This window comes from Micropterus dolomieu, linkage group LG15 (assembly GCF_021292245.1).
Source record: "Micropterus dolomieu isolate WLL.071019.BEF.003 ecotype Adirondacks linkage group LG15, ASM2129224v1, whole genome shotgun sequence".
NCBI classification, from domain to species: domain Eukaryota; kingdom Metazoa; phylum Chordata; class Actinopteri; order Centrarchiformes; family Centrarchidae; genus Micropterus; species Micropterus dolomieu.
Genome location: NC_060164.1, coordinates 9,546,477 through 9,563,296, shown reverse-complemented (window position 1 = coordinate 9,563,296; position 16,820 = coordinate 9,546,477). Strand labels below are relative to the sequence as shown.

The following is a 16,820-nucleotide window of genomic DNA, read 5'->3' as shown; positions in this document are numbered from 1 at the left end:
TGCAGGATTTCAATCCATGACGGCGTAGTGTGTTACCAACCGTTTCTTTTGTAACTGTGGTCCCAGCTGCCTTCCGTTGATTCATCAGTTCCCCCCTTGTGGTTTTGGGATGATTCCTCACCGTTCGCATGATCAGGGACACCCCACGAGGCGAGATCTTGTGTGGAGGCCCAGACCGAGGGAGGTTGGCGGTGGTGTGGTGCTTCTTCCATTTCCTGATAACTGCACCGACAGTTGATCTTTTCTCTCCAAGTTGCTTTCTGATTCTCTTGTAGCCCATCCCAGCCTTGTGCAGATCAACAATCTTGTCCCTGATGTCCGTAGAAAGCTCTTTGGTCTTGCCCATGGTGGTGATGTTGGATGCTGGTTGTTTGGGTGTTGACAGGTGTCTTTTATACAGGTAACGAGGTGAGGCAGGTGTATTTGATGTAGATAATTGGTTGGGATTGGGGCTGTGTCTTAAAGAAAGACTAACTGGCTTGTAGGAGCCAGAATACTTGCTGTTTGGTAGGGGGTCATATACTTGTTTTTCCTCATCAGATGTTATCAATTTTTATAAATTCATATGATGTGATTTTCTGGAATTTTCTTTGGGATTCTGTCTTTCACTGTTAGAATGTACATATGATTAAAATTGTAGATTGTTGCATTCTTTGTAAGTGGGCAAACCTGCAAAATCAGCAAGGGGTCAAATACTTTTTTCCCCCACTGTATTCTGTTATAGTTTTTCACCTGCCACCTGAATTTTGTGTTTCCCTTTACATAAATAAAGACATTTCCACTATACATTCATGTAGAATAATTCACCAGAATGCAGGAAATTAGCTGTTTGTTGCTCAAAATGTTCATATAATTCATCATTGAAGATTTCTTAAAAACAGTGTTAAACATCGTCTCGATCTTTTGAACCCAATATCGTGTCATCACATCTCTAGAGTTAACACCAACTAAGTTAAGTTAATGCACTGTGTGTTATGGCAGAAAATTGTGTCCTCTTACATTTAATATTTTATGCATGTTCTTTAATATTATTATTCTTACTATTATTCTTACTGTTATGTCTTATAGCTATATATGTATTGTGTTTTTATCCTTAACCTTTCCCTCTTCTATACTCGCTAGTCCCTCCACATTTACTAGGGTTTAGGTCAGAGCTGTGAGATTGTTTTGGTGTTTTCCCTCTCTTGTTGTTCCTCTCCTCTCCTTTAATGTTCATTCAAGGCCAAGCGAGGATCTCTGTTCCCCAAAACATAGAAACCTAGACTGTGTAAATGATTATGCATCCCTTTGCTCGGGGCCAGACGCCCGAAGCTGCCCTAGGTGTCAGGTCTCTGGACCAGCTGTATAGGTGTCTTAGAAATTCTCTGTTCATTCTCTTTTATTAATAAATTCTTCAAAGACAACGGTTGGTTGTTACTCAATTATTTGCTTAATCCCTCACCAGCAAGATACAATTTCCACGATACTTCACTTTGCATTGTCATATGACTGATCTCTACAGTTTGAGAGATCCAACAAAAGGTCCTCCACCATCAAAGTCACACATTCTGCTTAACTTTCACCAATGTGGCTCTCAATTGGCTCAAAGCCCAGGATGGGTCAGGTTCACCCATTAGCTCATTGATTTCATCACATATTGTCTATGACAAATAAGACACAGTGCCTCTTCTTTTTCCACTTCAACTTTTTAATATGTTCAGCTAAGAATGGGTCAAATTGTGATAGCAATTCTAGGATGCCAAGGAACTTATCGTTATGGGTTGACCCAAACAGTTCATTGTCTCAACACAGCTCATTTTCATTTGGATCTCTCCTCTAAATACCTGTCCATATTATGAACAGGTGATATTATTATTGTATTTTTTTGTGTTAGCTAAACAGTCCAGGTTGTTTTGCAATGCATGGATAATCAAAAATTGTATATTCTGTAATAGATAAATTAAAATATGACAATGACCAAGAAAGATTACAGTTCTCCTCAGCTACTCAGAAATCTGCAAGCGCATGTTCATGAACAGTTTAAAGCAAGTGAACCTGAACAGGAAGTACAACATGCTCCCATGCAGTAGCATGAGCTTTTTCCATAGACAGTATATTACTGGACGAAGCCACCCCACTGATTTGAATGGAGAGCAGTAAAGCCAGTTTTGGACCAATAAAATACTACTACAGGGCTACTTCCTGTTGGCACCAGTGTCTACTGTGCATGATCACGCAACATAACCGTGGTTTAATGATGTAGAACAACGACAGAAACACCGTAATTCTGGTAGCTGCACAGCTGCACAAACAAAAAGTTTCTTAGCTCCGTTTGTCTGACTCGGATCGTCACTGTTTAATCAGTCCACCTATGAGGCTCACCTGCAAAACACCAATGCAGCGTCACTGATGGCCGAATAGTTGTTTTAGATTCACTGAGAGTTTATAATCTAAGCAATATGTTTACATCTCTCATGGAACCGTCCATGCAGGCTTTGGTCAGCTTCTCTGTTTCAGCTGTGGCTTACCCCCTTGGCTTTTTCTCCCTAATTTCTGACTAGATTTTTCAGTTCACCTTTCCCCTTTTCTACGATACAAAGGCACATTTATTAGCTAACATTCTGAGAAAAACTTAACATTGTAGGGACTTCTTCTTTGAGATCTTTAAAGATCATTGAATCCAAACCAGGTTTCTCTGTATGAGGGATCTTCAATGAAGCCCAGGTTTTTAAAGAGCCTGTATGAGAGCATGTTCTCCTCCTCTATGAAGCAATACACTGGGTAGCCCTGAGTGTGGAGTTTCTTGGCCATGGCGCTGACCAGGACTCTAGCAAAGCCTTTCCCTCTGTGCTCTGGCAGAGTGTACAGCATCCCCATGGCACACGACGCATAAGTCAGGATCCAGGACACGGGCTTTCCTTCTGCATCCAGCACGCAGCAGGAGGGGAAGTTTGCGAGCATGTTCCGGATCATCCTGGCAGCCTCCCCGCTCTTTCCAAACTTCCACGTCTGATTCACCAAGCCAACGTGAGATTCATCCAGAGAGCTCACTGAGATCCCTGAGCTGATGCAGAACAGAGCAGAATCCTGTTTCATTAATGAACTATTAAACCTAAGAGAATGACTCTGTGGCACACTAGACACTAAAGATATCATTGCATGGATAGGCTTTACCTGTCTATAGAGGGAAGGTTTCCTATGTCCTCCAGTATCATCATGTGACACACTGCCAGCTTGCTGCTGCTTACACCTTTTTCTGCTGCCACTGCTTTGAATATATCCTCGTGACGAAGATTAATTCCTTGAAAAGAAGTAATAGTTATATTTTTTAATGGAAAAGTTAGTTCTGAGAAAATGTATTTAAACAGGAAGATTCAAGGTATTCAGTCTGTAAGAGGTGTTTTCAACCTACATGAACCTATAAATGTATTTGAAAGACAAAACAAATGTCTCAAAAGATCCTCTGATATTTTTGCGAGTAATAAGTATGTTTTAAATAGTCTTCCTATAATAGAGGGTTTCTATTCCCGTCTCAATTCTCATTCCCTGTCATCACATCTCGTCTAGCTAATTTCTTCTTTCTTATCAGCCAATTGTTTTGCTCTTGCCATGTAATCATTCTGTACTGTAATTGGACTGAGGCACTGTTCTTTGATCTTTCTCAGATCACTAAACGACCTGCCTTAACAATAGGCGAACTTCAAACACAATAAAATAAAAGTATATAATAAAAATTCTAAATAAATTTACACCTTAAAGGCAGCACTGCAAATTTAACACTGTCAGGTGTCCGGATATAATAACTGCCTCTCTATTCTATATTTTGTCACTGAGTGATGTAAGAATCATGTTATGATCTTATGATCTAAACAAAATACAGCTGAATAATAGGAGTGCAAAGATCAGTGCATGAATGGCATGGTAGTATTTCAGTGACCATCCAGTCACTGGGTAAGAGCTATTTGCTAGGAAAAGAAACTGATTAAGAGCTAAATGAAGTGACTTTTGATGTTGTTATTAAAGAGACAATGAAAAGAAGAAATGTGCTTATTGCTATTACCAAGACAAAAGTATCTGGTCCAATCAATAACAGAGGACTTCCTTATGGTTTCCTTCAGAATAGGTTCATCATTTGCAAAAACCAGTGTGTCTTTGAAGAGATCACCCTTCTGTCAGAAAAATTAGATATGAAGATACTGTCAATACAGAAATACAAAGAAACGATATGTATGTAGATAAGTAGTTACCTGTTCGCATTGTGGTTTGCAGACAATGACACTGAAGTCCGGCCATCTGTCCGCTAAGACCTTTACAGGGTCTGATCTGACTCTGTTTGTGAGGACCAAATAACCATAAACCTTAAAAATAAAAAAAACTAGTTAAGCTACACTGTAACAGGCCTACAAAGAATGGCAGAGCATATATTTAAGGTGTTGTCAAGCAAACACAAATAAGAGGAGCTCATATTAGTAGTCGACTTGCAATAGGCTACAGAATTTGTTCTCACGGCAGACCTGACTTCACACACCGGTTGCGACCGAGGTAAGAATCTTATAAGCTGGGTCTCAGCGATTTTCAGCTGCTCTCCGGTCAGTTCCACGATCATTTCTGGAGAGATTTTCAAATTTTAAGTCTGGATTCGCAAGGAGTGTACCGAAGTCCAGTATACAGTGAGAACGCATGGAAGTCTGTGCTGTCGATTTTCTGGTGGGCGTTTTTTCCCCGACGGAAGTTGGTTTGCTATTCGTACTTTCGAAACAATTTCTTTTATAGCCTAGTCTCATTTGCCCGTTTTGTTATATGCTATCACTTGTCAAACGGGGCAAATAATTGTTGCAAATCTAGTTTGGTATTTGAAAAACTTTTTTTCATCTTTGTCATAAAGTTCTTTCTCGATTCCATCGCCTTTAAATCCACGTCTGAAAAGAAAGGAAACACTGTGACAATTGTTTCATAATGGTGAAGCCTTTATTATATTTAAGGAAACACTAGTTGAATCTGGACTAAATTTACACAGGGAACCTGAAGCTTTGACATCAAAAAGATAAAATACAACATTGTTTACACAAAATATGTTTATTTTGGGGGAACCATCATTACTGAAAATGGGGTGTATAAAATGCCAATGCAGTATGTGTATGAACATAATCTGAAAATTCTGATAGAAAGCAAAGCATGAATCAACAAACCCTATTTTCATTTGGATCTCTCCTCTAAATACCTGTAGGCTATTATGAAAAGTTGACGTTATTATTGTATTATGTGTGTCAGAATACCTTTTTCATATCTTTCCATTAGAACAGTCCGTGCTGTTTTGCAATACATGGTGAGCCTATGAAAGATTCTATAATACACACAGGACACTTTACAAGTTATGTTTGCCTGATAATATGTCAGCTATCCATTTAAAGAATAGTTAGAAATCACAATGGTTACAAAATCAAAAGTTGAACTCATACCATGCCGCCCTGTATGAGGGATCCTCAATAAAGCCCAGGTTTTTAAAGAGCCTGTAGGAGAGTACGTTCTCCTCCTCTATGAAGCAGTACACTGGATAGCCTTGAGCGTGGAGTCTCTTGGCCAGGATGCTGACCAGAACTTTGGCATAGCCTTTCCCTCTGTGCTCTGGCAGAGTGTACAGAATCCCCATGGCACAGTAATCATACACCAGAATCCAGGACACGGGCTGACCCTGGCCGTCAGTGATGCAGCATGACGGGAAGTTGCTGATGATGGTTTCAATATATTTGTAACCCTGCTCATTGCCTCCAAACTTCCAGGTGTTATTCACCAAATCAACGTGGGAAGGGTTAAGAGATGAAATCCTTGATTCAAGCTCGCTGTAGAGAAAACGATCATGATAATCTTTTATCTGAGTGGAGAAACAATATTATTTGACTTTTCTCTGATTTAGGTGAAATGTAGGCTACACGTATACTTTACATATCTGACTATACCTGTCAACTGCTGGTGTGAGCAGATGGCTGCTGTCTGGCAAATACAGAAGATGCACCAAAGTATAGCCTCTGTTGTTGACATTTCTGTCAGAAGACACTTGTTTGAGCATGGGGGCGTGGGAAATGTCAAATCCTATAAAATGATTCATATGTTAATATCATTCAGTTATTTTCTTTGCAGTAGAGGAGGTATGCACATCCTTAACTTGGTCAAATATGACAAAACCACACTGCAAAAATGCGGCACTACAAGTTAAAATAAGTATATATATATATAAATCTACTTAAATCTATAAATATAAAAACTACTTAAAGTATCAAAAGTAAAAGCACTCAATTTAATATGCTATATAGATTATTATTACTGATTACACTATCACTTCATGTCATATGCACGAACCTGGCACATTGCACATATTTGTTCATTTGTTGTTAATTGTAAATTGTTATGTTGCATTGTTATTTTTATTTATTTATTTACTTATTTTATATTGTCAGTTGTATTATTTTTCTCTATTCTTATGTTATTCTTATACAACTTGCATTTGTTTATTACATATTTATATATTTCTACATCTATTTATGTCAGCTGTATGTCTGTCTGTGTGTAGCACCTTAACACCAAAGCAAATTCCTTGTATGTGTAAAACACTACTTGGAAATAAAGCTCCTTCTGATTCTGATGCATTAATGTTTTTCATTTTACTGTTGGTATAGGTGGAGGTGGTTAGGTGTATCATAGGCTACTTAATAATGCACCATATGGTAAAATCTCAACACCTGGTGTGTTTTGTGTTTATATATTATTTGTAAAGTAGAAACTAAAGCAGTCAGGTAAATGTAGTGAAGAAAAAGGTTCATAGTTTAGTGCTGAATTGTAGTGGAGTGGAACTATAAAGTGGAAATATTCAAGTAAATACTAAAAACTGTACTTCAGTAGGGCTACAGTAACTGACTAAGCTAGCCTGTTTAGTTAATTTTCTACCATTGAGTTATAATGAGTGATAATTAACCCCTGTTGTCCTGAATAACAAAACACAGCTCTCTAAACTGACCTCCAAGTAGGAAGTAAGTGCTCCAGTCAAATGCATCCTCCTCTGTCAGCATTTTCCTTAAAATCTGTTCATCCATGGTGTAGTATGTCACTTTTTTCCGGATCTCCAGAGCGCGCTTGTTCTGTGAAGCAAACACACAATATTGCAATCACGCGTCTTACAAAAGTTTGGCTCCAACACATCTAATACTCCGACGGGATGTGAACTCACCTTGGGGTCAGGTCGGCAGATGATGACCCTAAAATCAGGCCATGTGTCAACAACTACCTCCAATGTACTTGGCTTGTTCCTGTTAATTCCATATAGGAAACCGTATACCTACATCACGAAAAATGTAGAGCTACATCGGCGACAAGACATCGACAAGTAGAGACACACTGCGATTAAATGCTGACACATTGATTACAGTAATGTATTTTTGCTGTGGTCTTAGTTTACGTTAACGTTACCTTAAAACTCTTCGGTAAGTGTTTTAGCAGAACTCCTTCCGCGATCTGTAGTTCGTCTCTGTTTAGGACCTTCATGTTTGCGTCCTTACTGATAGAGTTTATCCAGCACGTCAGTTTAAATGATATGTTCAAAGGTGTCAAGAGCTGAGCCTTTATTGATCATTAACAGCCGGCCATTGTCACTCACTGTATCTGATCTATCTCAAACCATAGACCACTTCCTGTCTGGATTTTAAAAATAAAAGCTTTGTTTTCTTTTTATCTACAGTCTATGTTTTTATCCCAAATTATTTGTGTAGGCCTAATGATTTACTGACCGAAATGAAGTTTATTTTTAAATAAATACTGTATTGGTGATTATGTGGTGTTGTGGCAGTGAAAGAATCCACTTGCATTTATGAACCAAAGAATGTATATAAAAACATAAAAATCGTGAAGGCACCAGAAATATATATATTTTCTACTTTTCAATCATTGAATGTGTATTATTTGGTTATGGTAAAGTTAAATCATGACTTTGTTCATCCCTAGAATGAGACATTCCTATCAAGTCAAATATCTAAAGAGAGAAATAATTAAAAATCATCTTATTTCTTATATATAAAATTGCAGTTTTGCATCCTAAATACACCTTTCACAGGATTCATACTCTCTAGGGCAGCAACTAACAATTATTTTCGTTGTCGGTAATCGTGTTGATTATTTTCTTTATTCAATCAATTAGCTGTTCGGGCTATAAAATGGTGAAAAGTGTCATCCTCAAAATGTCCTGATTTTTCCACAACCCAAAGATATTCTGTTTACTGTCTTAGAGGAATAAAGAAACCAGAAACTAATATTAAATCTAAATACCAGTATGTTGAAATTAATTGTCAACAACTAATGGATTAATCACTGCAGCTCAAATACCATCCATTCATCCATCCAATCGTCAACCGCTTATCCTGCGTACAGGGTCGCAGGGAGCTCAAATACCCTCATTGTCTAATGTCAGATAGGAATGCTTAAAACACACACAAAACAAACTTTTATTTACTCTTTCCAAAAATAATAAAACATAAAACTGAGATCTGGACAGCACAAGCCTAATACCTAAATGCATTAACCACATAGACACATTCATTTAAGTTCACATGCTTTTTTAATTTAATTTCATTCTAAAACAGCGTGTTTTTAATAGGCTAATCAACAGTTCAGTACAATTATTAATTTGTTTTGTTTAGTGCATTAAAAGTTGCTCCTCTAAAAGTCAATGTACTTCTACTTTGCCATACTGCATAGGTTATTCTTATATCTTAAAAATGCTTTCAAAGGTTATTCAATCTAGCATACAGTGAGGCAGTATAGGAAGGAAATGGAAATGCTTAATACTTTTGTTGTTCATCTACAGGAAAATACATGTTCCTCTGCATGATGATTATTCTGCAAAATATGAAAACGCTGAGGTTCTCCCACGTAGTTCTTCTAGCATTCCTCTTTCAACAGCCTGATGTCATTCAACCATGGGCGGCTCCAAACTTCAAATGTGCACTCGTATGGCTGAGGAAGAAAAGGTTCAGAACACACGTTATATAATATACATAGATGGAAATAAAACTGCATATAGCATTGCATCTTCAAGAGTATATTATAGTCAAAGTTCAACATGGCATTTTTTTGTTTTTAAGAGGGCATGATGAACTTAATATCTTCTCTTAAAGCACTGTAAAAGACATAATCCCCACGCCCCATATTCAAATGATCATAATTATTTCATGATCAGATGAAAGTAATTAAATATTTTCCTCTTTCAAGAGAGTAGACCAAATGACCAAGTTTAACAAATGATTGAACATTAGTCTACTTTTTTATACACCCTGTGTGATCATGTATGAAGATCAGATTTTGGTATGGTGTTATTGCCACCCTTAATAAAGTCTTTACCCGAGCCTGGGCTGGGTCTTCGTGGATGGCACACACTTCATTTGCACTGTCCTTTCTGCAGGGGGTCTTCGCCATTCTCACAGTTATGATATACTTGGAGCCAGCAACCACCTGTAAGGAGAAGTGGATGGTTTGTGGAAATACAGTTCCTCTTTCAATGACTACCCGCAATATGAACGCTTGTCATGATCAGCTTGTATCAGTCAAACACAAATAAAAAGTCCACACCAACACACACAAATGATATGGGAAAGCTACATGTTTGGGCGGGCCCTCTTTCAGGGAGGGCTGTTACTGTTAAATGTCTACATATTACCTGAAGAACAGGTTTCCAGCTCGTTTATTTATTTGTAAAAAGGCTGGGACCTACCAGCCGCCTCGACATGTTATGGACAGGTCAGGAGATTATGGGATTATGTTGTTTATTCAAAAGGGTCGTGTTATGTCACTGCCAACACCTAGTTTTAAGAGTCAATTATATATATATCTATATATATAGATATATATAGATATAGATAAATGACTGCATATGCTTATAGACATGTTACAGTGACTTTAGGTAGTACTTTAGCGGCCTACATTTACACTGGATTATTTTGATTTCATTAGCTAGGTGTCTTTCCGTTCAACTACAACAAAGAAGATATTCACAAGTCCAAATTAAAGGTTAACGTTACTGACCTGTCGCTGAACCTTTACCACTTCTGCCACTTGGCTGAGGTACATGTCGTTGTTGCCCCTGTTGTGTTGGACGACGGCGAAATTCAGGGCATTTCTCAACCCTTCATCGTTCACATCGGTGTCCTGGAAGCCGCCTACCAGACCACCTAAACCGACGGCTAAAACCGCGGCGAGAACAGTAAAGACAATCTTCCACATCTTGTTTCTGTAGCTGCGGACTCAGTACGACACAACAACAAGCCCGTTTCTTTCCTCCCTATTATATAAATAGCGGCGTCACGGCTGTTGTGACCACCGAGTGTTGCGCATCTCGCAGCCAATCAACAATCTCTGCAACGCATCGCCCGCCTACTTCCCTCCCTCTCTCCCCCAGCTTCACCAGCCTAGTCGCGTGGGTGTTCCCGTTTGTTTCTTCCATTTGTAGAAAAGTCCAACATTATCCCAAGACACGCTTAAAAGGAAGCAAACAAGGTGAGTTTAAAGTCATGGTGGTTGAAATTTGGCGTGCTTGTACACGACTATCGAAGCGCAGTGCGGAAAAATAAAACATTTTCGACCTCTGTCCTACTGCAGGTCTAACACAAACAAACCTGTGGGCAACCACCTTTGGAACTGCACAATGCAAAGACTGCAGGTTTTAAAGTAAGTAGGTTTTTTGCCACTCACACTGATATGATATCGAGGTATAAATACTGTTAGTGGTATCAGAGCTGTTATTGAGTTTTTCTCGTATCTTTATGCACTTTGTAGAGAAACTTTCTATGGCTTGGATGTTGTCCAACAGCAGCTTCTACTAGGCTCAGCTGTGGCAGCAGGGGGGGCATTGGCATACATAATGCTCAAAAGAAGAGAAGCCAAAACAATTCCTCTTGGAAAAGGATGGTGGGGGGCAGGAGAGAAGCCACTGTCAGAGGATGATCAAATCTATCCCTTTAAAGTGCAAACCACAGATGAAGAGATTAAGGTCCTATTGAGCTGTTAATCAAACTTTTCATTCAATTACCACATTAAAAGTAATGAGTGTCAATAGTAAGACAGGAACATGTTTATGTGATGTAATCAACTGTGCTCTTATTCAACAGGACCTTCATGAGCGAATTGACAGAACCCGCTACACTGATCCTTTGGAAGATAGCGGCTTCCAGTACGGCTTCAATTCCACTTATCTCAAGAAAGTTGTTTCTTATTGGAGACACGAGTTTGACTGGAAAAAACAGGTGGCAGTGCTTAACATGTATCCACACTTCAAAACTAAAATAGAAGGTACACACAGCCCCGCTAAATCAACAGGGTTTGCGTTAATAATTAGTATATTTGGCCAAGAATCAGTCCACACACAGTTTTCTTTTCTTTTGTTTTCATCTAGGACTGGATGTGCACTTCATCCATGTGCAGCCACCACACCGCGAGAATCAGAAGGTTCTGCCTCTCATGCTCGTTCACGGCTGGCCTGGCTCCTTCTACGAGTTCTACAAGATTCTGCCACTTCTCACGGAGAACAAGGATGGTCTTGCGTTTGAGGTCATATGCCCATCTATCCCTGGCTACGGTTTCTCAGAGGCCCCTCACAAACAAGGTAGATGATTCTAAATAAATGCATGTATTTCAGCACGAGCAGCAGGTGGTTATAGATCCTGTAAACCCGCATCTTTTTAGGATTTGACAGTCTCGCTGCCGCCCGAATTTTCCTGACCCTGATGGAGCGTTTAGGGTTCTCCCAGTTCTATCTGCAGGGAGGGGACTGGGGCTCCCTCATCACCACCAACATGGCGCAGATGAAGCCTCAGTAAGACAGCAAAACAAGCCCTTACATACCACAACTTATCACTGCAGTGGAATTTCCACCACCCTCTTGTTTTTGAAATGGAGCATTGTTAGATTGCTACTTAAGTTGTTAAACAGTACTTGCAGTGTGCAAAATGCTAAACTGACCAAAATCCACTGACACTACAAATTCCTAGAGACTTGCACAAATAGTAGACATTTTGCCAAAAGACAAACATGATGAAAAGATTTATAGCTATAAATCTGCACATAATACAGTTAGTTTTTGGTAATCTGTATAATTTTTTTCCAGGTGCGTGAAAGGACTCCACTTAAACATGTGTGTATCACAAAGAGGGTTTAAAGTGCTGTTGTCCCTCATGATTGGTCCTTATCTGCCCTTCCTGGTGGGCTTCAGTCGGGAAGATGTTCGCCGGTTGTTCCCTTTCTTTGAGAAGAATGTCTGGAATATCCTGATGGAAACAGGCTACTTGCACATCCAGGGCACTAAACCAGACACTGCAGGTGGGGACGCAACCAGGACACAGACTCTGAATCTTATGATACATATTGACACTGTTGACAGGTCAAGGACGAACTCAATGCTCTACAAAGAGTTCATTCTGCTGTTTCCAGTATTTTGTAATCTCAGCATGCGATTATTTGAGCTGTCTCTTAAATTGTGTGTACAGGCTGTGGAGTGAACGACTCTCCTGTAGGCTTGGCGGCCTACATTCTGGAGAAGTTCTCCTCCTGGACTGATATGGGGAACAGAGATCTGGCGGATGGTGGGCTGACCAGGTGCCAGAGGGAATTCTGTTTTGGCTTTTAATCAGTTTCAGCATAGAAATTATACGTCGATACGATTCAACAAGGTTTATGCGATTGTTGCAGGCTGTTAATTCATTTCAAATGGCTGCATTTGTGCAGGAAATTCAGCCTGGATGACCTGTTGACATGTGTCATGATCTACTGGACCACGGGCTCCGTCGTGTCCTCCATGCGCTTCTACAAAGAGAACTTCAACAGTAATCCTAACAATAGAGTGGATGCAAGGTGTGTGGCCAAATGCTCATACTGTCAAAACTATGACTTTAATTTATTTTGCTAATTTGACATCCTTATTGTCCTGTCAAGTTATAAATGTGATAACACTTCATCTTTTGTTTTAGGACGGGGATATTTGTACCCACTGGACTCGCCGCCTTCCCTGAGGAGCTGATGCACTGCCCTAAATCGTGGGCACAAATTAGGTATCGGAGCATCTACTCCTATACTTTCATGCCTCGTGGTGGTCACTTCGCTGCCTTTGAGGAGCCCCAGCTGCTAGCTAAAGACCTTGTTCAGTTTGTGAAAAAAGTGGAGAAGTTCTGAACCTCAGACCAATAATTATGGCACAGCTGTTCTTTATTACTGCTGTTGTTTGATTTTGACTGATCATTCCAAATGGCACACAAATGTGTACATCCTTATCAAGATTTTTACTGCACTACCATGCATCTTCATGCATCATTGCCTCTCTAAAACGGCAGTACTGTCAATCATTTTCAGGTTTTAATAGATGTAAACATATATACACAGATGACACTCCAGTGTATCCAATAATTGGATTGAAGAAAGCAATGTAATGCATTAAACATGTCAAATTATGCAAATTAAAATATATTGCACCAATATTATGTATGTTGTTCTAAATTAGTGACATTTTATGCAAAACATTCTTCATAAATAAAGAATAATGCACAATGTTTCAAACAGATTTGAATCACATGCCAACAAAGCCTCTTCGGAACACATTCTCTCGGTATTTCAGAAGATAAAAAAATATAAAACACAATACTGCTTGTGTCGATAAACCCACTATTGTTTTAATTGACATACGTTTAAGTAAAAAAAACACAAACTCATTCATTAAAATATGGACAGCTCAAATATAAATTCAAGTTCAAAATTCCCTTGAACCACCATTAAAACTGAATTGCAGCATACAGATGCTGGAAAGAGAGCTCCAACCTCAGATTAAGGACTCCTTAACTTTTTGGCTCAGTTGCTGAAGCCCTTAATAGGCATGGGTGCCTGAAACCACACATAATCCTGCCCGTCTGACCCTTCTGCTCTTGGTTCCTTACAGGTGCTGGGATCAGTAGACAGAGAAATAATCCGGTTCTTTACACGTGTTGGCACTTTAAATTGTAGTTTAGGGCGGAACCAGCCTACACCGCAATCCCTGTGAGCCAGCGCTAAGACTGTGGTGGGCATTAAACGAACAGGTCTGCTGTCAGATAAAAGGTCCGCCACGAAAAGAGTGCGGAAGAGTTGCCTTAAGCATGGGGATACCCGCAGACATTGATCCCCACCAGCCACTACCAGAGCCTCCAAGTTGATCTCATACAGCTCTTTGGGGAGCATGAGGGATCCACCCATGAGCAGCAGCACACGGGGCACCCTGCTAAGAGAAAACAGCACCTCGAGCTGCTGCAGCAATTCCTCTAGCTCCTGAAGGGTTTGTTGACACTTACGCCAGTCCATGTCTGCAGACTGCACCGGCCTCCGACACACTATGTCTTTATCCTGAAAAGCAAAACATTCACCAAACACTTAGTTTATCTCAAATCCACCACCACATTTCTTCATTTATGAACATGTGATGTGCACTACAATACATTTTCCCTATTCACCTGCATTGAGGCCTGCTGTTTCTTCTGGGAGTACACCAGCTGGTCATACGTCATGGGTAGCTGCTGCCTCTGATAGAGAATGCACTTGAGGATCTCGCTGATGAAGCGGCAGCAGCTTTCCTGGGTTACAGTGCCTGGGAAGACCACATTCACACGGTCTTCGTGCTGCGCTTGTCTCACCATCTCAGCATCACTGTCCTCTGTGTTACTATGTTGTTTACTGGCAGTCACATTGGAATCTTGCAAACTTCTCTGACCAGAGGAGCCCTCTTCTTGGGTGTTATCTGTCCAAATGAGGACCAGAATTATGTCATTAAGATGAGCAATGGACCGGTCTTACTCAATTTTCAGCTGGTCATATGTTAATGAAATTTAGCAAAGCCAGTGCTCTTATAAAGCCATTGTCCCCTGTAAACATATAGCCACTGTCTGGCTGTGGAGGAAGAGTTACTCAGATCCTGCATTCAAAAGTACACAAGTATTAATACAATCAAAAATAAATACTCAATTAATTCAGAATGGACCCTTTTTAGCGTATCGGGATATCACATATTATACTACTGGATTATAATTATTAATGCGGTGTGCCGAAGGTGGGGCACATTTGAACTACTTTGCATAGTAGAATAATATTTTCTTTGTTGACTAAGGTTTTATAAGCAAATCTGTATGTGCAAAGTAACTAGATATATAATATTTAACAATGTCCATTACAGTTTCCCAGAGTGCAAGATGACATCTACAAATGTCTCGTTTTGTGCATCCAACAGTCCAAAACCCAAAGCTATTAAGCTTACAATTATAAAAACAAAAAAGAAAAGATGAAAACTATCACAATTAAGACACTGGAGTCAGACAATCAGAGCTTTTACCTCATAGAGGACTTACAAACAATTAAATGCTAATTAAAATATTTGATGATTAACTGTGCTGACTAATCAGTTAATGGAATAATTGTTTCAACTCTAAACTACCAAGTCAATACACATGTAGTAGAGTAAAACATTTAGAGTAGAGCTGCAACGATTAATAGACTAATCGATTTGTTTTAATGGTCAACTATTAAATTAATCGGATACTATTTTGATAATCGATTTATCAGTTTGAGTAATTGTAAAAAGGGAAAAAAAAGCTGAATTCTGATTCCACCTTCTTAAGTGTGAATAATTTCTGGGTTCTGTGCTCCTGTATCACAGTAAAGTGAATATCTTTAGGTTGTGGACAAAAAAACACATTTGAGGAGGTCATCTTGGGCTTTGGGTAACACGGATCAACAACAAAATACCAAACCAAGCAACTAATCAATTAATTGAGAAAATAACTGACAGAATAATTGACAATGAAAATAATGGTTAGTTGCAGCCCTAGTATAAAGAGTATCTACAATATCTAGTACTGTTACCTACTATGTCTGCCTTAAATATGCAGTATTTTGATGTAAATATTGTGTCAACATGTCAACTGGACACATTTAAATTAAAAGAGCAGAGGGGGGCTGTTTTAACAACCTCGGGAATTTGTTTCCCACTATCAAAATGGAAATGAGTTGTTTTTACACCGCAACAACTCTCTTAATATTTTTGTCAACCTGTCGGCTTTAGAGAAAACAAAAGAGAGTTGCCTTTAACTTTATTGCCCCCCCCCCAAAAATGGGTAAGTTACCCACACCACCGGTTACGTTAACACACCTGGAGTGATGGTTGTGGAGTGCATACCGGTGTTTTCTTTCTCTTCAGTATTATTCACACTATGCTGTTTTGAACTGAGTCGATGTTCTGTGGAGGCATCTTTCGATTCATTTGCTTGTTTCGCATTTAAACGTGCGTTTACGGCCCGTGGTGAGAGTTGTTCGGCGAGTTCCGCGTCGGGAACACTTTGTAACGTTAGGACTTTACGTGTTATATTCGGTTCCTCCCGCGTGATAATATCTTTTTCTGACGAAAACGAAAGGCGCATCTTTATCTCGTTGTTTCCACTGTTAATAATGGACGTATTCCCAGCGTCTTTTGAGTTTGATGTTGATTTAAATATGTTGGAGTCTTCTGCCATAGTTTTGAATGTCCCCGCCGGGTCGATTCCGCACTGCATCATGGGAAACGACTGTAATGCTGCGTTCACGTTACATGGAAAGATTCGGAAACAAGTGTCCCTTTTGAAAATATTGTTCGTCCGGCTAGTAGCCTATGTGATAATAATAAATAAATACATCAAATGCGTTTATTCCTGCGGGCACGAATCCCAAGTTTGTAGGTGATTCATTATCCTACAGCTTGCTGAATTTTGAACGTCACTGGTTACAAAACAGTTGTATCAAATTAAACTTTGAATTAAATG

General features: G+C 39.4%; 5 protein-coding genes across 6 annotated transcripts; 1 reads left to right on the top strand and 4 right to left on the bottom strand.

Moving 5' to 3' along the window:
* Window positions 1–1,669: 1,669 nt before the first annotated feature.
* si:dkey-76k16.6 (uncharacterized protein LOC566817 homolog) lies at window positions 1,670–4,664 on the bottom strand. The gene is made up of 5 exons (XM_046071246.1): window positions 4,508–4,664; window positions 4,227–4,337; window positions 4,040–4,148; window positions 3,154–3,280; window positions 1,670–3,043 (listed from the first exon to the last, which is right to left on the bottom strand). Exons 1-5 carry the CDS (start codon window positions 4,583–4,585, stop codon window positions 2,644–2,646), a joined length of 825 nt encoding a protein of 274 aa, XP_045927202.1. The 5' UTR covers window positions 4,586–4,664; the 3' UTR covers window positions 1,670–2,643.
* A 264-nt stretch (window positions 4,665–4,928) lies between these two features.
* On the bottom strand, window positions 4,929–7,642 carry si:dkey-76k16.5 (uncharacterized protein LOC566887 homolog). The gene is made up of 5 exons (XM_046071245.1): window positions 7,441–7,642; window positions 7,202–7,309; window positions 6,992–7,112; window positions 5,937–6,069; window positions 4,929–5,819 (listed from the first exon to the last, which is right to left on the bottom strand). Exons 1-5 carry the CDS (start codon window positions 7,513–7,515, stop codon window positions 5,420–5,422), a joined length of 837 nt encoding a protein of 278 aa, XP_045927201.1. The 5' UTR covers window positions 7,516–7,642; the 3' UTR covers window positions 4,929–5,419.
* A 920-nt stretch (window positions 7,643–8,562) lies between these two features.
* Window positions 8,563–10,284, bottom strand: cst3 (cystatin C (amyloid angiopathy and cerebral hemorrhage)). Its single transcript, XM_046070033.1, has 3 exons — window positions 10,045–10,284; window positions 9,364–9,474; window positions 8,563–8,979 (listed from the first exon to the last, which is right to left on the bottom strand). The coding sequence occupies exons 1-3, from the start codon at window positions 10,240–10,242 to the stop codon at window positions 8,905–8,907; spliced, it is 384 nt and encodes a 127-aa protein (XP_045925989.1). The 5' UTR covers window positions 10,243–10,284; the 3' UTR covers window positions 8,563–8,904.
* Window positions 10,285–10,363: 79 nt separating this feature from the next.
* On the top strand, window positions 10,364–13,484 carry ephx5 (epoxide hydrolase 5). Its single transcript, XM_046070030.1, has 10 exons — window positions 10,364–10,515; window positions 10,618–10,686; window positions 10,795–11,008; window positions 11,127–11,307; window positions 11,411–11,620; window positions 11,701–11,830; window positions 12,122–12,333; window positions 12,501–12,609; window positions 12,739–12,864; window positions 12,981–13,484. The coding sequence occupies exons 2-10, from the start codon at window positions 10,664–10,666 to the stop codon at window positions 13,180–13,182; spliced, it is 1,407 nt and encodes a 468-aa protein (XP_045925986.1). The 5' UTR covers window positions 10,364–10,515; window positions 10,618–10,663; the 3' UTR covers window positions 13,183–13,484.
* A 170-nt stretch (window positions 13,485–13,654) lies between these two features.
* On the bottom strand, window positions 13,655–16,599 carry LOC123983730 (MAD2L1 binding protein). Of its 2 annotated transcripts, none has more exons than XM_046070031.1 (3): window positions 16,175–16,599; window positions 14,487–14,770; window positions 13,655–14,379 (listed from the first exon to the last, which is right to left on the bottom strand). In XM_046070031.1, the coding sequence occupies exons 1-3, from the start codon at window positions 16,575–16,577 to the stop codon at window positions 13,852–13,854; spliced, it is 1,215 nt and encodes a 404-aa protein (XP_045925987.1). In that variant the 5' UTR covers window positions 16,578–16,599; the 3' UTR covers window positions 13,655–13,851. The 2 variants fall into 2 exon arrangements, with proteins under 2 accessions (XP_045925987.1, XP_045925988.1); XM_046070032.1 differs by having other exon boundaries at window positions 16,202–16,599.
* Window positions 16,600–16,820: the final 221 nt, after the last annotated feature.